The sequence below is a fragment of the Idiotropiscis lumnitzeri genome, chromosome 3 (genome assembly GCF_059441095.1).
Source record: "Idiotropiscis lumnitzeri isolate Australia: NSW breed Sydney's pygmy pipehorse chromosome 3, RoL_Ilum_1.0, whole genome shotgun sequence".
Taxonomy (NCBI): domain Eukaryota; kingdom Metazoa; phylum Chordata; class Actinopteri; order Syngnathiformes; family Syngnathidae; genus Idiotropiscis; species Idiotropiscis lumnitzeri.
In genome coordinates, this window is record NC_142393.1 from 27,630,397 (window position 1) to 27,656,790 (window position 26,394).

A 26,394-nucleotide genomic window follows, 5' to 3' on the forward strand; every position below is an offset into this window, starting at 1 on the left:
GAAACGGGTGAATAAACCCACTTGAGCCTGCAAAGTAAACACAAACATTGAAGAAAAATGTGCCTACAACAGCCAGACCATCATGGTGCCAACAATCAAAGAATCAAAATCAAGATGGGTTATGGATGGAAACCAAATTGCAACATTTAATCGCTAACAATGTGGGCCACAAAAATGAATGGATAGAACAATGTAATTAAAAGTAGGGCAGGGTATCGATTCAATTTCCCAAATCGATTCAATTTGATACACAAGGGCCTGATTCAATTAGATTTTTTATTTACTTTGATTGATTTTCCATTCAATCAAAGATTTGACGCATTACCAATTTTCATTCACAGAAGAACGAATGCTGCAATTAGTACAAACTTCTTGCACACTACCTAGTTAACGGCAGACCTGACGCACATAGGTGTATAAAACTATACAAAAACTATACAAAGGAGTGCGCCTTAGTGGAGCACAACCTCCTTTATATAACTAGCACACCGAGGGGAACATTAAGACATTCACACACCGAGCTAAAGACACACATTCAGTGACGGCGAACTTCAATGGGAGCTCCGCGACGGAGCACGGCAAGAAGCACAGCGGCGACGCACAGCGGCAAACCGGACTAAACAGGAGTAGACATGACGCGGCGCGATGAATAAACAATGTAAACAAATAACTACACCAGTGTACTCACTTGAGGTCAGGAACGCACAAGACCACAGAGGCATCAAAACACATCACTTGCTAGTGGCGGTCGGCTAACAACAGCGGCGCAACAGGCAGTTGTCAGTAACCCGTATGCGGGCGCTTCTCGCGAGAGCTCGGCACCGACGCGACTCAAATCACACAACAAGCACACAAAACCATGACAACATTCAACTTCGGGAACCTTTCTAACAATTGTATTGAATTGTGTAAGCAGACATGTCAAGCGAAACTGAATTTGATGAAAATATATTTGCTTTTGTGACACTTCTAAAATCTTTACAGTGGTTTCATTATATAAATCAACTGATTTAACATTTAGCAATGGCTTTTGACTGCAAAATCAATGGAGTGAAATCCAAGTACTGGAGTGACCCCAACCCACCAGGATGGCTCAGTCAGCCGTTATTGTCAGATTTCCAACAATGCTGTTTTTTTCATTTATGAAATACACATATTTCTGTGAGCTATCATAAACAAAACTCTGTGATATAGATAGCGTGCATCTGGAAAGTATTCAAAACGCTTTTACTTTCTTCACATTTTATATTACAGCCTCATTCCAAAATAGAATTAATCCCTTTTCCCCCTCACAATTCTACATAAAACCTCATAATGCCATTGCAAAAAAAAAAGTGTATTGAAATCACAAGCGCATAACTCTCCACAGCCTTTGCAACGAAGCTCAAAATTGAGGACATGATTTGGAAAGGCACACACCTCTCTCCAAACGCTCCCACAGGTGACAGTACATGTCAGCGCACAAAGCAAGCATGAAAGCAAAGGAATTGTCTGTAGACTTCAGAGACACGATTGTCTGTCTTGCCGCACATATGTGGGGGAGGGGAAAGGAAAAAAATATTTTGCTTCGAAGCTTCCAATGACCTCAATGGCTTCCATCAACCGTAAATTGAAGGCGTTCGGAATCACCAGGACTCGTTCCAGAACTCGCCGTCTATTCTATAGAACTGAGCAGTCGAGGGAGAACATCTGGTACAAGGTGTCTTGAATCTGTACAATGAAATCTCAAGTCTATCAAGGTATATTAGCGGCTTCTATGAGTCTTTATCTTGATCTAATTGAATGGATTGGAAAGATGCCGCCTGGAGAAAACCTGAGAAAACCAGAGCAATTTGGACATGTGGGGGGATCAAAATTACCAGCTGAGAGGCGCAGAAGTCTCACTAAAAGTTACAATCTATTGATAGCATTGCCTCAAAAGGTTATGCAATAAACTATCCAGTTATGGGTACCAACAGTTATATGAGTTTTTTTTTTCCTGTTGTACCACAATTCGATAACAATGTCAGATTTTCATTAGTTAATTTTCTTTTTTTAATTTTATCATTACTTTTGTCTTATTCAAGTTATTTCTGTGAGCACTGCGGAATTTTCTTTCATCCAAGGTTGTATCTCAATTAGTGACGAAGGTTTGCAGGTGTTTTGAATATGTTCAAATTTCCCTTGCGACACTAAAAACATCTCTTGAACGAATCCTGATGAAAACAAGGACTATAATGCTTTGTGAAGACCAAACACGAAATGTTGCGCCACGCCGTGAGTCTTGTTTGTTCACGGGGGTGACTACAGAGTAGAGATGATCGGACTGATGCTATGTTAACGATACATCTATTTAAGTGATGTCTCAAAGTGTCTGCCGTGTGATCCAGCGATATTGATCGGTGCTGGCCACAGAGACAAGTTATTGATCTATTTAAATGATATAAACACAGACCATGTCAGCAAGGCAGAGTCGATTTGTAAGACGAAGGAATGTGCATGTTTACGTGGAAACGCGTTGGATTTTGCAAGATCGTCTTGACAAAATGGTTGTCGCGTTTCGGTAACGCACCTCGACCTGCTGCCTTATTCAAAAACTCAATCATAAATCTCCACATGCTCAAATAATTACTTATTATTGCGGCGTACGCGGAGAAGTGTTGTGCCGCCAGACTAGCTGATACTTTTGAAATAGAATATGTAAGCCTTGGGCAAAATTGTTTACTGCTCCATACAGTTGTTCTTATTACAGAATAATCACATTTGGAGATTCATTATAATGTGGAAATATACAAGTTTAATACTTGTATACATCTTTAGTGGAACAAAAAATGTTATTGTTCAAATATATGAAGCACTCTACCAAAAAGGTTTATTTAAATTGATGTTTGAATGCGTAAAAAGAATCATCTTATTCTGATAAGGGCTTTAAGACGAGAACTTGCTTGTTTGGTTGCACTTTGTCTATGCTATAATATTAAGAGAACCATCTCATAGACCCTTTAACCATGACGTCACATTTGCGCCATGTGCAAAAGGTGCCCATGTTCGAGGGCACGCAGTCGAATGAGTGAGACAACAGAAGCAAAATTAGTGGCGAAGTCCTTTTGAAGCCAAAACAATGGTGAACGCCTGTGTAGTTAATCAGAATCAGAATGCCCTTTATTGTCATTGTGCTGAGTGAACAACGAGATTGATTGCTACAGTCGCTCAAATAGAGATATTAAATTGTTCCAATAACGGCAGTGATTTGTAAACCAGAGAGAAAAAAACAAAGCAGGTATGGGAAAGACATTTTTTTTTTTGCAAACCCATGCACATTTTTGTTCGCATTGCGGTTCAAAATAAATCTGTTAATTCTGTAGGAACACAAATTCCATACATTGGATGGAATTTCATAGAACATTTTTGTCTGTCTTGTGTCCATTTTCACATGATAATCTCAACACTTTAAACCCAGACTTAATGTCTGCTGAGCGATGTGTTGCAAACAAGTGTATCTCTATGTTAGCAGCTAGCAAGCTAGGTGCTAGCTTGAAAGGTTTCAAGTAATTCACAATGCTCTAATACCTCACGTCGAGGAACAAACTGGCTTCATTTGACCTGGCTGATTTTGGAAGTACAGACGGATTTTTCCATCCAACCCACTTCAGTCTTTTCTTCTGCACACGTGCCCTTGAATATGTCGGCCGGAAACTAAGCATTGTGGGGAAAAAAGATGTCAAGGAACAGGGTCTATTTATATATTTATTTTTACATTTTGAAATCGTCAAAACGGAGTTGGTTTTCAAAACTAAAGAAAAAGAAATCCAATAAAATGGCATCCCATTGTGTTCATTTGGAGATGCCTTTAATTTATTGACAGACTAGGCATTGCTATGCTCAAATTTGCCTCTCTCCTGTCGAATTTCATCTTCATGAAAATATATTATAGATATACAAAAAAATTAAAAATGGCTTTGTGATGAATCATTAAGCCTTATTTCGATGCATATCATCAGTCAAAAACACTTTTCGTTTCACCTTGATCCGCCACCTTTACAAACACAGAGGGGTACCAACAATTTGGTCTGTATGTATGTCTGACAATATTGTTATATTATCTAAAATAAAACTTAATTAATCTTGGAATGGAATTTTTTTCCCATTATCAAGCAACCCTGTGTTACACTTTTTTGTCATTTCTTTTTAATGTATAGCACGTGAAATGTAAAAGAGGTTGTTTAAATAATCATGACTTGCACTTACTATACTACTAACAATGTAACAAATATTTTAGTATACTGTAAATAACTCATGACAAAGTAATCTTTAGGGTAATTGTACATATATCTTTGTGTTATATAGCACATACATATACTGAATGCAACATACACGCATACAACACACGCACACACTTTGACACAAAATAATGAGACAGTTTATATTTTTTATCTACTCACGCATGTGCAACCAGTGAAATTGTAAAGTTTTTATTCTTTAATATTCTTTATAATATTGTGGACTAACATTTGTTCCACGCTTCAGCCCATTTATTAAAAATACCCTGAAAATGAGCGGAAATGTGAATATTTACCTCGTAAGTCAATTACAGTGTGTGCCCTTCAGTTCAGTACTTGCGCGCCCATCATTTCAAGTTATGGGCTACTGTGCCCTTAATAAAATAAATAAATTAATTAATTAAATTTAAAAAAACGTGCACTGTCAAATTGCAATGTTGAATAAAAAGTAAATGATTTTTGTTTTCTTTCCGATTCACTGATTTATCGAAAAAAAAACGAATTGACCGATTAATTATTCAAAAATAATCTTTAGCTGCAGCCCTAAAACCAACTGTGTGCAGTACATGCTGAGCTATAATTCTGCCCTTACACAATGACTATTGTCCAATACAAAAAGTAAAATAGAATGTAAAGTTAAACACAAACGCACAGCAACATAGCAACACAAATTTCAAATTTTAACCACAACGTATTGCACATTAAATGAGCATGGGTACCTGTGTGTGGATTCACCAGAATGCTGCCATGTGGTATCCCCGACGCCTCCAGTGACATCACGTAATAATTTGTTGCATCAGCAGAATGCGTTGGCTGTGTCGGGACACTCTTGATCATGTCGGGAAGTGCTGAGCCTTTGCCGCCTGCAGCTGAGTGGATTAAAGGTGTGCCAGGGATTTTGGGCCGTAAAGAGACTGACACGGTGAAAGGACAGCGGGGACGTGAGAGTGAACTGGATGAAGAACCAATGCTACTGCATGATTCTGAACCTGGAAAAAAAACAAACAAAGGGTGAACCACAATCTCAAACGAAAACAATTCCATCTTTTTTATCCTTCAAGCAGCTTGACGTGAGAATTAAATATCGATGGGGCTGATAAGGGCTGATGGTGATAATTAAGCAGTTGAGCTAATTCACAGTCTAATAAAATAGCAGCGGATGCTTGGACACTTGAGGGAAGCGTTGAAGAAGGAATTGGTAGATGGCACCATCTGTGCTTGATTTGTCCCAGTGTAATTACAAAATGCTGAGCAAAATAAAAAAGAAGGAGCTTCAGAGCAGCCATTGGTAATCTGGGAGGTGGAACAGGCATTTGCTTGCATTGCATCGTCTCTGTCTCTCAAAAGTAAATATTCTCGTACTGCTGCAGTCTCTCGAGCCTTTGTTTTTTTCTTTATTTGGTTTTGTTTGATTATCAAACAAATCCAAATAAATCACAGCACAGCACAGTATATATATATATGTATGCAAAAATAAAAATAATATAAATAATCATTTAATGAACAAAAATCAGATTTTTTTCCCCCATTGATTGTCAAATAAACACTTCTAAACATAATCAATAATGACAGCGCTAGAAGCATAAGAATACCAAATCTTTAGGTGAGCAAAAGTATTGGAACAGATAGATTTAAAATAGAATAATGAATAAGACTCTTGCAGTTATTCCTCTTCAACAGGCAACCTGCATGCTCTATAGGGTTTAGACCTGAAAAATGACTTGGCCAGTCCAGAATGTCCACTACTTGATGCTCTCCAAATCACTTTTATCGTGGCTTTATTTAAACTGGCAGACAAAAAATACTTTAAACTGAGTTTATTTTGCTAAGGCCATCATGTTGTTCATCAATGAAGATTGCTAAGACCCTAGCCGTAGAAACTATGCTTGATTGTCCATCTTCAGGTTTCCAATTGTCTTTTTGCCCACAGAAAGATGTATTTTTTTTTAAACTCGGATGGATCACCAACTAGTATAAGCGTAGTTCACATGAAAACAAAATCTGAAATTCATGCATGGCATTGTTTACTGTTTGAGTAATCATTGTAATAGGAAACAACAAAACACACAAAGCCACGTTCCAATAACAAAAATGAAGTGTAGTGAGATGTAGTGATCCATTGAATTTGCCTCACTGTCCCAAAAATGTAAAAGTTGAGTGCAAGCTAATAATTATTTCCCATTTATCTGAAAGAGCCTCTTGTTTAGTCAGATTTTGTTTTCTCTCGCTCATCAGTGAATCATTGATATCAGCTGATGAACAACAACGACTTGAGCGTCTTAACTCTTGCCTGTTTTGGAAAGCCTCCCGGTGCTCTTACTGCTGGCGGTGCTGTCCCCTCGTGCCAGGACGGGCGAAATTCCACTGAAGCTGCTGGCCTTGGTGATGGCAGGCCGCGGGACGAGGCGGTTGGAGCTGTCCGAGCTGTCGGTGCTGCTCCAGGGTCGCGGCTCGCCGTATCGCGCCAGCGTCTCTGTCTCTGAGCTGCTCTGCCAGCTGGCGTCTGAGGGTCCAGCCCGTGACCTGGTCAGGGTTAAAGTCATTCTTTCAGTCAGCATCAAAAGTCCTGCGCTCACACTTGCTCATGTCGGCTTTCAAATGACCTCGGCTTGGCAAGAATAACGTTTGCATCTAGATTTGATCATTATCTTCATAGCAGATGCACAACCGACTTATTGTAAATACTATTCTTGCTTTATTTTTTTTCTTCCGTTTTGTGCTTGCCCATTTGCAGGGCTCTTCCATTACAATTGTGATTTTTCCTTCCAATTTGAATCCAAAGTTACACAAAGACATTGAATCTCTCGGCTTAATTCTCCCTCGTTAGTAACATTAATGAATCACTTCAGCTTCATCTATTGTATGAAAAGCAAAACGACATGTTTCACGATCTGATTGGCTGTGACTTGGTCCAGGCAGCGATAAAAAAATCCTCTTGACCTGCCACCTGAGCAAGATGTCTGTCGGATTTCTTTTACCTCACCTGAAAATTTGCCGCCTGTGCTGGGTGCGTGTACATGCGTCTTCATCTTGAGCACTGAGAAGGGGGGTGGTAAAAGTATTAGTAGCAGAACGCTGACAACTGATAGGCACCAATCAAGACTTCAATGGCTGCTCTGACAGAAAAAGCGCCATTAAGCATACTCCAAAATAAAAATGCACGTTCTAGTTGCATTTCCATATTAAGGATGCACTGACAGTGAAAATGATTTTGGTGACACTCAGCAAAGATATTAGTCATGATAACACATTTTTTGCAACTTACCTTTGATCCAGTACGAAGTGATCGCCCTGTGAGCGAAAAAGGACATTAGATGATTTCAACTAAGAAAATTGTGTAATGAGCTCAATACTATTATTCAGCTCTCTCATGTCATAATAAATGGAGTAAAGTCATTTATATGTGGTGTCAAATGTAAGTCTTTCAAAAATATCAAATCAACACTATTATTGGAGAATTCATATCAATAAATACGTAATCCAGCAGTGTAATTGCTGGTAAAAACGGGCAGAATTTGCACAAGAATAGATTTGTGTGCAGATATGTGCAGCACGGCCCCCTCCCCCATCACGCCCACACAAGGAGAGCTCACATCATGTGCAAATATTCTTTCTCTGGCTCGCTGGTACTCCTCCTCCCGCTCCTCCATCGATTTGCTTTTCTTGTCTGCTTTCAAACGCATCCGGATCTGGCAAGGACACAGCACACGCGCACACCCACACCCACGGGCACACGGCTTTTTAGCAGCAATACCAGGGATGCCAGATTGTCCCACTCGTACCGCCATGTCAGAAATAAAAGTGACAGCTTGGTGGAGGCAACAGGGCGGGGACACCTACCGTGCTGTCGTCGCGATCAAAGCTGGAGTTGTCTCGTTTAAGAATGTAGCGTTTCTGGAAATCGTCTGCCCTGTCATCCTTGATGTGCTCGGAGAATTTCTGATCGGGGCTGTCAGGAGGGAATTTTTTAACAGTTAAGGAGGAGAGCTTCATTTCAGGCAGATGCTGACAGCAACATATGTTAATCAACATGAGGGCAAAAAAAAAAAAAAAAAAAGCCCCGCGTGTTTGTGACATGTGCGGCAATCTGCAAAGATGCTCACATTCGTGTGTTGGTGGTTTTGTTGATGACAACCGACTTTCCAGTGAGGTCCACGTTGTGGTCCATGCCAAAGTAGGCGGCCACACGGTGCAACAACATCCTGTGGTAGGACGTCATAGGCGGGAACGTTCGCTTTTGACTTCTACAAGAAGACAAAGGGGATGACGGGTCTTAAGAAGATATGCTCATCTCTGATAACACTTTAGAAAAAAAACAAGTTATCCGACCAGATATGTACAGTTAAGAGCAGAGCTGAACTGCTTCCAAAATGTTGCAAAGCAACAGTTCGAAAATTCTCCAGGATACACTCAAAAAAAAAAAAAAAAAAACATGCAGCAAGCCTGCGCATCAGGGATGAGAAAGTAAAAACATCCTTCTGTGTTGGAGCACTCATATTTTATTAGTATCCCGTGCGTTTTTTTTTTTTTTTTAAATGGCTCTCTATCACCCTCTAGAAATTTTCTAAAAAAGCAGCCCGGGTTCATACATCAAACCCGGTTCTTACATATGCACCAAACACTCAAGTGCAGAGAAGCAACGATTCATTTAATCCCCAATTAGATTTACTTTGATTTTTTTACATTTTTTAATAATGACTTGAATGATTCATTTGATAACAAAAATATGTTTTTATTTTAACGTCGGCATTTTGTTTTTGTTACAGAACCTTGAAAATGAACTAATAATTTTGACTGTTTAATTACATTTTTGGCTTGTGGAGTTTTGTAAGTGCAAGAGCTAAATATGAAAATAAATATATGTACAATGGATTTGACTGTTATCATTAAAAATCCTTTTGTTGTCAAAATTTCCATATCGATTATTTTTTAATTTTTTAATCGACGCACATTTTAAGCAGGTGAAATTGATTTGCGATCAATCGTTACATCCCTGTAATGAAATCAGAAACAGAACTTACTCATTATTGCTGATGAAATCCAAGATGTCTTGCTCAAGCTTCAGCAGCATAATTCGGTCCCTAAGAAATTAATAAAAATTATTTTCAAGACTTTCACCACCAAACTTTACTCAAATGTGGACTTACCTGGGGTTGCTCTTTAACGTGTTCACCAAAAACTGATGAAGATCTATGCCTGTTGAATCAGTGTAGTCTTGACTGGAATCTAATGAAATAAGAATCAGGTCACGAGTCTTGCAAGAACATGTTAAAAAAAAGTGAATCAATCAATATTGTTTTCCATATCATTTTCTTTAAATGGAAATTTAATTGTGCGGCTATCTCAGCAGGCCTTCAAAAGAGAAAACTCAGCAAACAATAGAGTAGTGGTGACCGAGAAAGCGTCTAGGACGTATAATTGGGGCCTTGCCTCATCAGTGGTTATTCCTCCACAAGAGGGTGGCAACGACAGCCTTGTGGGAATCCATATAATTGCTTTACACTTTTCAGCCCACCGCAATTAACGGAATCACACTAATTATCTGCCCATCACAAGATATAATTGAAAATGGAGACGCGCTTTTGAACAAACGGGGGGATACTTCGGCCTAGCCGCACACACACCAAACAAGAAAATGTGAAGGGTGTAAAAGTACACCGAGCAACCCGAATTGGAGGATGTTTCAAGTTTCTCACCTCTGCACAGCATTTTTCTCTGCGCTTTGTCCGCTTTGTTGACCTTGTCGCTGATGACTTCTTTCTGAGCCTGGTTTTGTGCGCCTCCCTCATCCTTTTCTAACATCCGAAGGAGGAATTCATCCTTAAGAGGGCGAAAACAACACATCAACTCATTGTCATTCTATATGAACGTGGCCTTGATTCAGTCATTGAATCTTCAAGCAGAACACACACACACACACACACGACCAATACAGCTTGTTGTTGACATTTTGGAAGGAGGCTCAATATCAAACAGGCACAATAATAATTTGGGAAGGTAAATTAAGCTTTCAATTTTCTTTTCATCTTACCAGAAGTTCAAGGTTAATTCAAGAGTATCGTGCACTAAAGAGGCAAATGTTGAACACACTTCAAAAAGCCTTCTGTTTTAACACCCAAACCTGTCTAGTCTCCTTGATGGTAATGATGCGTCCTGCATCCATGAATTTCAATGACGAGAGCAATTAATCATCCAGATTAGCTTGTTTTTATTAAACCATCTGAATAATACATGAATTCCGTCCCCAAATTAAACAACACAGCACATTTCATTACTTAAAATTCAAGAGCGGGAAGAGTTAGCAGTAATTCCTCTCTAGCAGTAAAAGTTCTAACGCCAACTGCTGCAATCTGACTGCAAGCCTGCGGTGGGTCTTTCTCTTTTTTTCTTTTTTGCTTCCTTTGTGAGAATGAATAAAAGGCAGCCTTGGTGAACCCAAGCATTGCTTCCTCTTTGCCACAGATCCGCAGAGTAACAGAAGGAGTAACAGCAGAATCGGATTTGCTTTTCAGGCAATTTTAAAATGTATTGAAAGGCTTACCAGTGCACCATCAATTTAGGTGACATTTGCTTTTAAAACGGGAGTGAGAGGAGGGTGAACATGGGCCCAAAGACAATTAAAATAAAAAGCTGAAGTAATTGATCCCTCAAACTGATGATAATGTTGCATTGAGTGCTTCAATTTAAGGTGGTGGAAATGGAATGAGAGCTAATGAGAGCTGCTGGACAAATTGCCCAAGTGCAACTGCGCGAGAGATGACAAGTCAGTGATTGAGTGCCGTTTGAGCGACAGCATGTTCCTGTGTGTCCCTGTCAAAGCAACAATAACAATACAAAAAAAATAATTCTGGCAAGAAGCAGTGGCGGTTACCGTGTATCACAAGGAAAGCGCCTGGTTGATGTGCAGCTGTTATGAATTGCCTCATTTGTTTTCTGACACCCATTTACTTTAAGAAAAAAAAAAAGAGAAAGCAGCAGGAAAATGATGGCCTTCGGAATGTGTAATGAACATGCTGTCAGTCTAAAACAAAAAGTGCGGCATGTATTCAAAAGCCCTTGACTATCAGGCATTGATTTGAATTGACAGGCAGGCATACGATGTCAGGACAGATGTTTTTCAAATTTGGACAGCCTTTGGATCTACACAGCCTTTTGTTAACGCTTACAGTTTGACAGTGAGGGAGTACCAGTAATGTTGAGTAGTGACAATGGTCAATTTAATCATCATGAGCTACAGTTTCACAACGCTCAGATGCAAAATAAAATAAAACAAAAATAAAGAAAAATTGCGACAAGGGTGTAACTCATGTTCCAGTGCTTCAAGTTGAATTCATATGCCAATTGAAAGCAGATGAGATGTAACTTATTCAGACGTTAGAAGAATCTGAGAGGAGCTCAGAAATGCACCAAGTGTAATTTGGCTGACCACCAACTCGTACAGTATGACTTTATCTTGTAGGTGACTTCATTTTGTCCTCAAGACTTCAGATCTGGATTTGCAACAAGCTTTATTAGGTTCGTTCTTCAAACAGTGGAAACCAGTTGAGCAGTTTTGACAGAATCCTCCCCACCAACAAATTGCAATAATAAGAATAATAACATGGCCTAACTCAGGGACGGCAACTGGCGGTATGCATCACATTGATTGCTTTTTTTTCTTCCAAGTGAATGAAAGGGCCAATTTCTCTCTTTTCTTTTTTTTTTTTTATTTTGTACAAACTACCCCCCCCAAAAAAAAATCTTGCTAATGTGCTGATAAACAGAATATATGTTTGCCACAAAAAATGTGGGTAAATAGGGGAACCGATCCGAGAAACAAAAATTAGAAAAAGCAAATTATGAAAAAAAAGGGGAAAAAGACCCTGTTGGGGTCGACTGTAGTCTGAAGCTGTATTTAAATGTCAAACTTGGCTGAGCGATGCTGCCCGATGCCACAATTAGGCCTAATAGTTATTTGCTAATTTGGAATGATATGCAGAACAAAGACGGTACCTAAATAATAAAAAGTTGATTTTTGGTGAGAAAATGTTGTAAATGAGTTCTTGCACTTAATGGTGATTTCTGGTTTAGCAGTTTTATGCCACTCCTTGAGTGGTTATTTTTGTGCAAGAGGTCTCTTTGCACTGCTGTTGGGTTAAGATAGTGGATCTTTTTTACTTGCATTGAGAAATGTAGTTATCAAAAATAAAATATATCAAGAGCCTGTATTTTGCATGTGAGCATGAATTTTGTCCATATTTTCTGTAAAATAGTAGATTTGCAATACATTACAATTGTGGCCCCTTCCAGCATATTAATTGCCCATCCCTAGCCTAATTGGTAGAGGTATTAAAAGTTATGCAAGTAGAAGTTCAAAATTAAAATTTCCCATGATGCATTTGACTTAACGACGGGGTGCACACAATGACTGCATAACCCCAACCAATATTGTCTTCATGATTTGGAATCAAGTAAACTGTGTTTCATCCAAACTGACCTTTGATGAAACATGTGCACATTTTTGTTAATATTAATGTTGGGAAGGCATGGCTCAGTGACAGAGTGGTCGTCTCCCAACTCAGAGGTTGGGGCTCAATCCCCGCCCAGTGTGTCCATGTTTAGTGTTTTCAAGCAAGATATTGCACCCTCAGCTGCTCCTGATGCTGCCTCTTCAGTAGGTAGAGGAGATAAACTCCCCGCATTTTCACAGTAACAACAGTGTTCTTTTCATAGTATGCTTCATCTTTGCAAGGTTGTCAACATGCAGTTGGGCAAATTCTGATCGGACTTTTTTATGATCCATTTTCAACTCTGGTATCCTCCTTGGTGTGCAATGTGACAATGACATAGCTTGATCTTGAAGTTCATTTTTAACTGCATTGGGGGTTGTTCTGGGCTGCTCTTTTAACCCCCTCTTTAATGCATCATCAATTTTCCTCCTCCACCTCAAGACCAGTGGATCTTAAATGTCTGAATAATATGGGCAACTATACTATAGCTACAGCAACATCAACATTTCAGCTTTTACCTCCAAAGTGCTGGTCTGTTGTTTCCGCTATTTTGTTTCCAATTTCCTGAGACAACTCGCTCTTTCGCATCCTCCGGTCTATGTTCACTCATCACCCTTTAAAAACGTTGACTGATTACAAATCTTTTCCAAGGGCACCATCATTTTTTTCCCCAGCACTGTTTTATGAGTTTTTTTTTAAAGAATTCCAATGAACCACAATTCAAAAGCAATGTCTGATATTCATCTAAATAATGTTTTTCTTCATTCCCTATTGTGCTAGCGCTCCCCTCCAGGGTAGCTTGCCAAAAACAGCCCTGCTCAGAGGCACCTCCACCAATAACTGCAGCGGGGGAAATATCAGGAGTATTCAATTAGGGCACTACATAGCACTCGCTAGGTGATGTGCGGAAATTGCAATTTCCTCAACATGATTGATGGCAGTAATACAAGACGTCGTGGGAGTGCAGGCAATGAGAGCGCGCAGTGGGAATAACATTGCCCTCCGGTTATGGGGCACGGTGCTGACTGGCTAAATCGTAGGACGAACACACCTGAGTGTGTGTGCGTGTGCGCGCATAAATATATCATTAGCAGTGCAGAGTGGCATTTAGTGGAGTTTAAGTTTGATCTGGAGGTGTGGGCGGGGGGAGTCTTTGCCTGGTGAAATAGTTGAATTAACAAATTAATGTCAAGCTCGCTGTTCGCGTTTTGATGATGTGATGCATTCACCAGGCTGTGCTGGTCAGGTTTTCCATCACACTGCTAATAGTTCACTGGAGGTCCTCCATCTTAATTTTAATGAGCTGAAATGAAGAAGTCATCCCCGGTCAGCATTTCCAACATGGCTACCGTATGTGTGACTTGGGGCGCAAAGTATCAGGTCACGTGCGAGAGCACACGTGCGTCCAGCTGATGGGATGAGAAATGGATTCAAAGAGGGAACAGATACGCTCAGGGAGTTTTTACCTGAGGTGCAGCTGAAGGCTCAACAATTGGGCAAGGGAAGGACTCCTCACATATTGCCAGGCTCCGAACAAGCTTTAGCCTGCTCTTAGGCTGTCGAGGGGGGGAGTGCAGGAGCAGACAGTTAAAACCATACATACAAATCAATTGCAGCCATTGACACCCGCAAGCCATCAGAACAAACACAGGTTGCAAGCAAACTTTTTCCCTGGTGACGGTCGGGGGTGATAAGTGACTTAAGTTTTGGCTGCCAAAATGGACAAAATTATTTGATCAAAATGGAAAGCCATCATCCCACAGACTGATGCATCCATTTACTGATGCTGGAGGGGGCGTGACAACAATGCAACAAAAAAAGAAGCACAGCCTCCACTGTGTGCACATTGAAGCCTCTCAACACAAATTGCGTCACCTGCACAATATGAGCGTCGACAATATTCCTGACAGTAAACACAGGTGCAGCTTCAAACGTTTTCCAAGCAAGCAATTCACATGCTTCATTTCAAAACATGCGAGTCAAGTGGTCCATACCTTCAAGTACTTCACAGGCTGCACGTGAAAGAAGGCGTTTGGTTGGAGGGAGGTATGTGGAGGAAAGTACACAGGAAGTTAACATCGTCAGAAAAACGACTGAGCTTTGGGAGTCAAGAGGACTGTTGCCGAGAGATTTTAAATGGAATTTAATTGGCCAACATTTTGTGCTTCCGGGACTCTACAGAAAAAGGAAGACATAGCCTTGCATATCCAAAATTTAGGAGCACTGATTGAAAGTAGTAAAACATTTATTTGGAACCTGCATTCATTTTTGCAGAGTACATAAAAGCATCGCTGTCTGACAATCAACCTTGTCAATCTCGTTTTATGACAATTGTGACTTTAAATGAAACTCGCAGTGTTCCCGCACTTCATTCAGACAAGTCATTAAAACAAAAGAAAAAAAAACGCACACACTCAATATACTGCCTAAGGTTCAGAGCCTCTTCGTTTAAAGCTAGAGTGCGCGGCAGTTATGCATGTTGGAAAGACTCATCGTAGCATTTACAGAGGAGACAGGGTGAGGAAGGGAGCAGGTGACCTAGCAGGAGTCGTTCCACGGTATAAATTGTACCAGAAGCCTGTACTGCGCCTGCTAATCCCAACATGAATCTGTCCTTCTTGTCTGTCCTCTAAGAATCAAGAGGACAACCTCACTCTTATTGCGCTCGAGGGCCTAAAAGTCACATAAAAATTGAAATGGGACGCTGCCTGTGACCTACAGCACCCCTTTCTATATCAGCTAATATGGAAAGGGAGGGCTGGTGGCTAAGGTGGGAGAGGGCTGGGACTGCGGGCGCACCGCTACACCAGCTAATTGAGCGGCACGGGGCCGGTGGGGAATGAACAATGCCAGCAGGAGATAAAGGAATGGAAATGGGGAAGAGGGAAAGGGCTGAAGTCAGCAAAAGTAGGGCGGCCACCAGCAGAGGATGGAGCTGCAGAGCTGGAGGCAGATGGTGGCAAAGTCACACGGTGCTCACTTCTCAATGTTCTCTCTCTCTTCTCTATCATGCGCGCAATCACCCCCTACACAGATTTGGTCCTCATCCCATTTTGTCTCCACCACTTCCACAATTTCACCTGCCCTTGCAGGGAATGACAGAATTGGCCACCTTTTGTTACATTTTGAATTTATAGTTTGAAAAATTCATTCATTTTTAATTTAATTTAATTTCAGGATGAGTATATCATGAAAGTTGGCTTTATACATCCTACATTGAACACGGTTGGTCACGCAAAACTTTAAATAGGCACCACAAAGGCAAGATATCATTTTATTATCTATCACATAGTTTTGAGCATTTTTACCTCCACCAAGGAATTTCCATCTCCGTTACATTTTTGTTTTTTTGGTTGCCGATTACCAACATAGCAGGGTCAACACTGCTAATTTTTCGCTCCGTGAATAATAAATGCATCTAAAAGAATAACATTCCGGCTTGTCCAGGAGGTGGCTAGAAAGAGTAACAATTTGGTACTGATCGAAATTAGTAGGCGGTCTGCGCTTGAAATGCAGAGTCAAATGTGGAAAATGTTTGTAAGAGTAAAATGTTTCTTAATCTTAATGACAGGTTGTTTTGTTGTTGAGATAGCATGTCAGATGATGATTTTGGGCTGAAAAGGAGACTGATTTAATAAGCACTGTGGGCTCCCAAAAAAAAAATAATAATACTAACCTGTGACACAGCCACGACAAAATCATAACAGCCGCGTGTCGGCTCAAGTGTTTCAAAGGTCACATGACAGACGAGAGAATCACGACTGCAGCAGTGGGTCTGAATATTATTTTTGTTCCCTGTTTTGGTCGGTTTGAAGGGGACTTATCCAAAGGAGCTCTGTTTTTGGGTGGAAAACATTATACAAGAGTAAGATCGGCAGGTTTATCATTTATTTTGATTTTAGATTTATATTATTTTAAAGGCAACATTTATTCTTTTGAGTAATTTGAGTTAAAAAGAAGACAATGCCTGAGCATTCAATGTTCAAATTCAAGAGATACATTTTTTTTTCCATTTAATAATCAATTGTGTTATGTTCTTTTTAGTAAGGCGTTAGTCATGGTATGACAAAAAGATCCTAGGGTAAAAAAAAAAAAAGGTTGCGACCCACTGCACGGCACCAACATAAGACGTCTGAAATGAAAGACAAACGCTCATTTATAAATTTGAAATGTGGAGAGTAAATCTCAAACTGGTATGGAAGGCAAGTCACTCACTCCTATCTCGGCACACGTTCGGGTGTGTACAGCTCCTCTCGTGAGCATAATGAATGCGAGACACACCGCATTGAAGCCAGTCAACTAAATCATGTGACGCAAAATCCAGCCTCGCTCAAATGGGAAATATAAATTATCTCACGCTTGTTCTATCAATGATTCGAAGGAACATGACAACCTCACATATGCTGGAATAATAATAATCCTAATAATAATTTCCTTGATTTAACTGGGGCAGTTGAGAACAGTTTGTCATTTACAAGACAATTCAGCATGCGACCGAATTGATCACTTCATTATTGATGTGAGTCATGTTTGAAATGAATAAGAACAAATTTCATTCTGGAATGACGAGAATCCTTCGAAATCATACATCCTTTAATTTTCAAAAGTGGAAGTATATGCAGTTTATTTAAAAATCACAGCAATACGCGTCATTACGGATACTGTTTCATGCAGTTTTAATTAGTCATAGTGGAAGAAAACAAGAAATGTACAGGAATTCAAGCTGCATTGATAATCTTTAATTGAATGAATTTGTCGCCCTACAAATCATAATGGGGAGGCATATTTCGATTGCCACATCAATTCACAACCTACAGCATCTCCTTAGTTGCTTTAAATATTCACGGCGGTAAGCGCAACGGTAGAGCTGAGCCCCGTGGTATTATTCCAGTCGGGACAAATGACATTTTTCAGAATATATAGTTCTGTGTTTTGTGACCTCAAACACCAACTTGGGAGATGGCGCCTCCTGGGCAGTTTGTGTTTGATGCTGACTGTTACAGAATTTTCATGGGGTCACGTGCAGAGAAAAGAGGGAAAATGTTACTTGTGATATGCACTCAGCCCACTCAGTTTGTTCTGCTGCTGTCCCATCAAAAAATTACTGATTTAGCTTTTCAAATGTGGCTCGAGGACACCTCCTATCATGCACTGTAAATAAGACAATGAAGAAGAAGCCGAGACTACCATTCTTAATGGCCACATTTACCTTGGCTTCCATTGCAGGGACGCTGGCAGAGTTTTCTTTGCCGCCATCATCAGAAACTTCAGACTGGGTGGCATTATCGTTTAGAAACGCTTCGGCATCTGCGGCTTCGGAAACCTTCGATGTTTCAAAGTCTACTTTATCGGACATTCTCATGGCAAAGTCTTACTGGCAATGTCGACAAACAGAAAGCACCTGAAAGAAATGTATGAAGACAAGATTCAAACGATAAGGGACAGATCCTTTCTTCCTTTGGGAAAAAGCAAAGCATTTGGAATTCATTTAAACAATAATAATCCAGAAAATCCAAATGTATTAAAATCAAAAGACACAAAAAGGCAAACAGTGTTAGGTAAGGTACTCAGGCTGAACAAATCATCAAATTCAAATCGACATGGCAATTATGTAGTAGAATGCAATTTTCAAATCGCAAACGCTGCAATTTGGGGGTGAAAAAAAACATGCTTCATTTCTGTGGTTCGCTAATCTGTATTTTCTAGTAATAAATATGTTTTATTGATCTATTACATGGTGTCGGGACAAATTCAGTGTTTAATATGTCAATTATTATTTTGCCAATTAAGCGCTAACTCGGATTTTTAAAAAACATGACACCCTCGTGAGGCTGAGCGGATCAGATAATAGATAGATGGATGTTTGGGTTTCCATCGCTTTACTCAAGAACAGGATCTTATTTCAGAAAATGCGCAAACAAATTAATTAGGAGTCAGTCACTGCTTCTGTCTGTAGCATGCCAGAAAACTGGCGAAAAATGTTGATCATTGTCATCAGATTTATAGCAGATAATCACAAATGTCTTATTTTGATTCAACAAAATTGGTCGGCTTTCATGGCAGACGACGGAAGTCAGAAAATATTTACAGTAGAGAACCTGACATTCTGAGGTTTAGGAGAATTTTGTAGTAAAAGGTATACAAACAATTATTGATGATCAAAAATAATGATTGCTTTATCTACAATAAATACGTTGTTGTAAAGTATAGCCCAGGTGTTATGTATAATTGTTTCAAGAAACAAAGATGAAAAAAACACTTTTTTTTTTTTGCATTATTGTTGTTGTCTCATTTATGTTTTTTTGGGCCCTACATAGTGTTCCAAATGATTATGCAAATGTAAACTTATTCCTCAGATTTTTATAGTCTATGCAAATGGCCCTCAGCATAATTTTCAAGTAATCAACTGTTACGGATTTGAATATTTTTATATAAACCCACCAATGATAACAGCATTTCTTAAAAGAAAATGTTAAAACGCACTGTTCCAAAATAAGCACAGCAAGAGTTTCAAACAGTTTACAGAAAGAATTGAAAATAATAATTTGTCTAATTTGCAGCATTGGGGATGGACGGAGGTCAAATCAAAAGCTATTTCAATCTTATCAGGTCAAGCATCTTTGCAAGTATTGCATTCATTAAACTCGGTCATTTTTAGATGGCTTCAGTTTGAATTTCTTTTCCAGGAAGTCAGAACACCTTCCCAGAGCTGTTATTTAGATTGTAGCTTAAGTCATGTCAGTTCATTATTTAATTAACCGAGCAAGCACCTTGCTGGGCACCACGTCGGTTTTTGAATTATTTTTCAAAGATAGACCACCGAAAAATGCAGTCATAATTACAAAGTAGAAGGACACTCCACTTTTTTTTTTTACAGTTTGATTTGAAAGTAGACTAAACTTTACAGCATTGGATAGCGGGTCTAATAAGCAGTGCAGGTGGTGTAATGTGATTATGGTCAATTTGATTTTTGTGTGTGATATGTGTGTGTTGGATGTGATTGTTGCGGTTTATTTCGGTTTGTGTACCGACTAGGAAGTATTTTAATCCACCAAAATTGTACCTCAGGCAACAAGCCGACACAGGATTCTGCTTAAGGTAATCAAAACTTTACAGTAAAAATTTGAGGAGTCAAAGCGGCAGCAGGCTCCCACTTAACAGTTCAATAGATTTTCAAACAAGTGCAGGCTATGAGAGTGTATGTGTGTGGAAAGCTTTTTGAGCAGAAACCGTCTGATGTCAATAGTACACTCCATTTAGCCCAAATAAAAATTGGAATATAATTGTTTTTTCTTGTTTTTTTTAACGGGTTGATGATTGATGGCCAGGTTCCATTAACTGACGGAAGCCATGACGGAAGTGCAGTTAAAATAACCCGACGGACTTACAGGCTGACGATTACAGTTTTGTTCACTTTGAAAAAAAACGACCAACTGACGATGTTAGATGGGTGCCCACGCCACTGGCGAATGACGGATCAGCAAAACTTTGTACTTGAAATTTTGTATATATAATTGCCCAGCTCCATTAACTATAATTTAAGTAGATAAAATCGCCCCCCCAAAAAATTGCAATTAGATCATTCTCCAAAATCATTCAGCAGTAGAAGATGCTTCTAAAGTGGGTCTCAACCAATCAGGTGAGTGATCGCAGTAATTTTCTTATCCGATGGTGGTGTAGCTAAGCGTGTAACTGACTATTTATGCTAAAATGTGACAATCAACTCATTCACATCAAAGTAATTGACTTGTAGGCCACTGTTCCACAGTGTTGTTCTATGGAACAAATGTTGTGCTAGGCTGAGAGGCACACGAAAACACAGCTGGCAACTGCAGAGTTGGTTGCTGAATTTCAATGACCTGCCAGTTGTTTGACAAAAGCATCGCTTGCTGCTGCTTTACATTATTTTTACATTCTGAGAGAAAACAGCTTAATACTCCAGAGTGTAGCACATTCCTTTGAATATTTAGTGTCTTTTACTGACATTTTGATGGGTGAAATCTCCTGAGTTGCCCTGTTCAAAGATTTGCATTACTGGACAGATATTTTCAAGAGCCAGTAAATCAGTATTCTGTCCCTCTCAGCATCATTCATTCCACCAGACACATTTTTGCCTTGGGACGGAAAGTGTCAGACTTTTGGGGGTTCCAGACTTTGATGCATTTTAATGTTGATGCCTCGCTTCCTACAGTGAGGATAAATGCATTATGCCTCCTTTGTTTTATGGCTCATCACATCATCCTTAGTTTTTCATTAAGGGAACATTTACAAATTCGATTGGAGGCAAATCTGTTATCTTGTATGCGATGCTGAAAAGAAAAATGGCCTTTTATGTGCTTGAAGAGAATTATGGCTCCACTAATATAGAAATATTACTGCATACATTCGTGAGGATAAGCGGCTTGTACAATGGATGGATGGGCAGATGGAACGGCAGCTGATGCACTTGGTGCAAAAGCAGCTATGTATTTGCATTCATTCACACAGTCTGCGAGACAGGAAACCTCAAGACACAAGATACATATGACTTGACAGCAAATTGCAAATTTCACAACAATCAGCAGTTCATTAGCCAAATATTTCTCACCCACTAGTTTATAACAATACAAATAATCTAAAACATTGTCTGTGATATGTAAAAAGAGTAATAACTGACTTGTTACATAGTCAGTACTTATTCACTGACTAGTCTTATGAGATTAAAACCAAACAGGAGACCTACTTGATGTGAACCCAGTGGTGAAGGTCTTGGCAAAGGATGAAGTGGCTAGGCCAGTCAACAAGGTCTACCGATGGTGCCTGAGACTTCTTGTCCATGCCTGCTTCAGCCGCTCTGCATGGCAACCGGGGGCCCCGACACCCTCATGACCCCTGCTGACCTGCCACGGAGAGAGGCACGGGGGTTAGCCCTCTAGTGTTTTTCAGGTCAGGGGTGAGAAGTGGCAGCAGTGAGAGGACAGAAGAGTCAGCAGATTTTCAACATGGCGAACAGTGTGGCAAGTGCGTATTTTTGGGCTCCATTCGTGCCTGCGCGCCATAAATAATGAACGCACACCGAGATGGGAATGCAGCTGAGGCAACAGCAACATTAGATATTCAGAAAGAAGCGAGGAAAGAGCATTTCTGTGCTGAAAAGCCTTTGCCATATTTGGTCACACGCTTATCAAAATGCCTGGCGTATATTACAAAGGCAACTCCTTTCTAGCACGACTACAATGTAAAACTAGTCGAGGAAAGATGAGCAAAAGAAGACAAACCAAAGCAAATGACGGAAAATAGTACAGAAAAAGTGACTTGTGTGTGTATATATACATATATATATATTTTTTTTTTTACACTTTTATAAATTAGTAAGGACCCATCTTCAAGAATGTGAAATGAATGCAACTACTCGGTTTCCAAATGAGGCAGATAAACATCAGATTACTCAATGCTAGACATTTCTCATCACATCCTTCCCTTTCTTTTATCTCCATCACACTGAATGGGTGTGGCACGGTGCCAAGGCTGGCACCCAACGATGCCAAGGACTGGCTGCTGCTCATAACATGGTCTTTTGTTTCACCCTCCCCCTTTCAGAGCCCCAAAAGGTCAGGTGGAATCCCTGCTAACTCTATAATCTTCCTTCACATGACGCCGTAGCCGTCAGCAATGTGAGACGATAATGGGTGGCAGCAAAGGATGAAATGGTTTACGCTTTAGCAGTCAAGTAGTAAAATTTCACCCGAGTATTACTACTGTTTCAAATTTTAATTATTGTTCCTATTTGGTTTCTATGAGTAGTATTAGCAGTCTTTTGAGTTGTCCGATGCAGTGTGCGGCGTTACGGCACATGAATGAAAATGAGACAAACCCGAGGAGAAGACGAAAACAGCAAAAACGTCAAAACGCATATTAAGGTGCGTGGAAACATGGCGAAAAGCTGCCCGCAAAATGCTCACTTAATAAAAGGAGTGGGAGAGAAGTGTGGGAGTATTTTCACATGAACGGAAAAATTAATTCAAGATGCTTTACGTGCATACAGAGAATGAAACGAAAGCCACTGCAGGAGGACGTCAAATCTTTTCTGATTGCTGCGATTTTTTTTTTTTTAGGATCTTGTATGCTTTCAATTCAATTCTTGTTGTTGCTATTACCAATTTTAAATGCAACAACATGAATAGTGTGACTGATTCTTTTTTTTTTTTATTTTCCAAAATAAAAGTCGCAGTGCTTTAGGCGCAGGTATTTGTTTTTTCTTTTTTTTTTTTATTTACATTTCAATAAATACTAAATGGTGATAATTCCGATAACCGTGATCATTTTGGTCACTATTATCTGATGGGAACTCTTCATACTGTGCCATCTATAGTGGCAGCAATATGGTCCAAGGCCTTTTGGTGCACCCATTTACACAAAACACAGCTTCTCTTATTCAAGAGAACCTGAGAAACTACTTCTGTCGCGGTAAACTCAACATGACACGCGAGGTAAAAGCTGCTCTAACACCAATGCAGCTCAGCCAGACTGTGGACGCTCCGGGAGAGCGGACATTGCAGCCACAGCGTAGGCATTTACCTTGACAACCTCAGATGGAGACATTTGTGAAATTTGTACGCACGCAGGCAGAAATATGAGCAAACGGTGCTATATTTCATTGCTATGTCGCAGCTCGCACGCAGCATTCAAGTTGCCTTTCACTGGTGAAATTCATCCATCCGTGCGTTCTCGGCAACGCGCCGTCGCTGACAGGGAGTGGTTCGCTGGTATCGCAATCACAAAAGAGCACAGCAACCCTAAAGTGGCTTCCTCCGGCGCCGTTCGTTGTCATCTCGCTTCTTCACACCGCATAAAAGTGCCATAATAGCTGCCTCACACAATGCACAGAGCCAAAATTGATCAACTTTGAATAAGAGACTAATTAGAAAACACAGGAGGACAGAGCTAAATAATGAATAAATAAGCAAAGACATTCCGGTCTTTTTTGGAATGACTTCATTATGCAAGCATGGCATTTATATCCCCTCAAAAGAAAATTGACGGGAGGTACAAGACCAATGTCATGAGGGTGGCCGTGTTAATCATACTCCAGGCTCTTAGCGGACAACTCTCACAGACAATTACGTAGACAGCTGGCTAATGAGAAATTTCTGTAAGAGACATAAGAGGCTGCAAGTGATGACACGCGCGGGAGCTTCGTGGTGGTGGAGGTGGATAGTCACATTTTGACAGTTATTTTCCTTCCTCTTCACATCAAGGCACACACACACCTGCCTCTCTCCCAAATTCTGACCTTTCACTCCCACACCTCCACTGCGTGCTGCGTGGGGCAGGACAATTGCCTGGGCTAAAACCAGCTCGAGTGGAGGAAAAGGACCCTCAATTCCATCCTCCAAGTTCAACTCTGCCTGCAGCTCAAATGTGGAGAGAGGACAAAGACGAGTCAAATGTTGAGAGAAAAATGGATGAGTCCTCACATCGGGGGGGAAAAAAAATACATTTTCTGATGATTTTCACATAAAAAAGAAAGCAAAGAGCTTTAAGTGTCCACTACTTGTGAGGCATTGTGAAACAAATGCACCAACACAAAGACTAAGCTCTGTGGGTGATAACTTAACACCTTTTCATTTTTTAGTTGTTTAAAAAAAATAATTAAAAAAACTTGCAAAAAATATCCCGCAAAAGAGACATTTTTATTTTAAGACAGAAATCAAATGCAACCAATTAGCCACACATCGAGGCAGGACAATTAAACGAGTTGCGCACGGCATGCCAAAAGCCACTTTCTATTTGGCACAGCACACACAACCTGGCTAATAAAATAAAACACCCAATAAACAGCTAATTAGGATACTAATGCCGCTTTACACTCATGGCACTGCAACAAAATAGATTTTTCCTTTCGCTCGGCTGAGTAACTAATCTACCATTTCCTAGCTATTTCTTCTAATTGCAAAGCCAGGAGAGCATTGACAGGGGAGCTGGAAAGCCATTAGTGTAAAGCCAATGAAATGATAGCACTTTCATCCCCTGCTTCCCTTAATTTCAGGGCAACGAAGCTCATGTCATCTTAAGGAACTGCCAGCAAACGGACGGTTAAATTAACTGAAAAAGCATAAATGAGCCGCTAATTGCGTGCCGTGCGCTGCCTCCAGGTTGCATATGGTGATGCGAGCACGGGACGCTGCGGTAGAGGCGCGGGCAGGCAGCATTAATAAATTACATTTGCAGCAGAGCATGTAGGTAATCCATTACCAGGCCCAGAGGAGAACTTCTTGGGAATATCAATCTGGGTAATTAAAGGAGACACAATAAAACTGAGAAAACGCACATGCAAGTCTTTGTCGTTTTACTCAACGGTGCCTCGTAAGAACCCAAGTTTAAAATTAAAAAAAAAAAAGTCTGCCGTAGTCATTAAAAGCCCATGTGCACCTGCAGAACGACAAGAGGCTGGAAAATAAGGACGAGTCAAACCTCTTAGTGGCTCATCTGTCATGAAAAGCCGAGCTCGAGTAACTCTTGAGGAGACTGGCAGCACTGTGCCATGCACATGGAGCATACCAAATCTTACTTTAACAAACCCAAGGGAAAGATGGCACGCTTGCTTAGCGACCTACAGCACAGCCATCACAAAAGCAAAAGAAAATACACACGCGTATCTTCTCTGTTTGACTCTGAGTTGGATTTCCAACAGAATGAACTCAACCTTAAGTAAGCGCGTTAATGGAAAAAAAGAAAAAAGAAGCACATTGGTAAAAATGCAAGACAATATTGAGAGAGCGGAAGCTGCAGGACCTACCTGCCCTCCATCCCCATTGCAACTCAGCTCTTTAGCTTCCATTGTGCACAGGAGGCAATATTTGCTGGAGAAGAGGCTGGAGTCGCCTCCCAGCTCGCATCTCCAGCAGCTGCCGGCTGCCTCCTGCACACTCACGCGAAAGAGTGAGCGTGTGAGATGGGGAGAAGGGGGTCTAAAAGAAGAGGCTGAAGGGGAGTGGGTGTCACAAAGAGGGAGGGGAGGATGCTGCGCAAGCACAAGTCTACCTGCCACAACCCATCAAGCCAGCCAGCCTTGGAGACAGCGCCAAATCAACAGCTGGCTCCCGTGTGATGTCAGAGCCCAAACAGCCAGTCGCAGCAGCCGAGGCCGGCCGGCGCTACGGAGGGCTGTATGAACCAAAGTCAGCGCCTAAATGGGTCTCTTCATTAGCTACTCTGCTTTCGGATGGAGGCGGGGGAGTCGGAGAAGGAGGAAAGGGCATGTGGGGACATGGAAGAGATAGAATGAGATGGAAGGAGGGTGGAAGGCGGCGGCATAGACGAAGGGAGTGAGTGAGAGAGAGGAAGAGAGGGAAGCAAACCTGCATTGAAGGAGAGGAGGAGGTTGGCAAGCAGAGAGGAGAAGAGGAGAGCGGACAGTAACGGCACGACTGCAGCCTGCTAGGTGCTCAAACACCAGGTGGAGAGTCGATGGGGAGGCGCTGGCTGCTGAGAGGCCGAGCTGTTCACTGGGCGAGTGTCCCAATAAAGCTGGCACCCTGCTTCTCACACAAGTCGACGAGGCTACGGCTAATCCTACTTGACTCAGAGAACCTGAAATGCCGCCTAACACACGGGCCGAAAGAAGACATTCGGTAAAGAAAGCAATCTACTTGAAGCAAATTACA

At 40.7% G+C, this 26,394-nt stretch overlaps 1 protein-coding gene across 6 annotated transcripts in view; it reads right to left on the bottom strand.

The window, feature by feature from the left end:
- Positions 1–25,988, bottom strand: part of LOC148340694 (R3H domain-containing protein 1-like) — a 41,740-nt gene extending 15,752 nt beyond the window's left edge. For 3 of the 6 annotated variants that reach the window (XR_015842415.1, XM_088289118.1, XM_088289122.1), the window contains exons 1-15: positions 25,527–25,987; positions 21,471–21,627; positions 17,958–18,149; positions 14,743–14,760; positions 14,215–14,304; positions 9,956–10,079; positions 9,407–9,485; positions 9,281–9,340; positions 8,363–8,503; positions 8,100–8,208; positions 7,853–7,948; positions 7,525–7,550; positions 7,243–7,296; positions 6,550–6,782; positions 4,979–5,248 (exon numbers count right to left, since the gene is read on the bottom strand). Coding sequence is in view for 5 of the 6 variants with exons in the window: in XM_088289118.1 (XP_088145244.1) it covers positions 4,979–5,248; positions 6,550–6,782; positions 7,243–7,296; positions 7,525–7,550; positions 7,853–7,948; positions 8,100–8,208; positions 8,363–8,503; positions 9,281–9,340; positions 9,407–9,485; positions 9,956–10,079; positions 14,215–14,304; positions 14,743–14,760; positions 17,958–18,110 (1,453 nt within the window). In the remaining variant the exon portion in view is untranslated. Of the gene's footprint in view, positions 1–4,978; positions 5,249–6,549; positions 6,783–7,242; positions 7,297–7,524; positions 7,551–7,852; positions 7,949–8,099; positions 8,209–8,362; positions 8,504–9,280; positions 9,341–9,406; positions 9,486–9,955; positions 10,080–14,214; positions 14,305–14,742; positions 14,761–17,957; positions 18,150–21,470; positions 21,628–25,526 lie in introns of all 6 variants that reach the window. The other 3 variants (XM_088289119.1, XM_088289121.1, XM_088289120.1) reach the window with 3 other exon arrangements.
- Between the last annotated feature and the right edge of the window lie 406 nt (positions 25,989–26,394).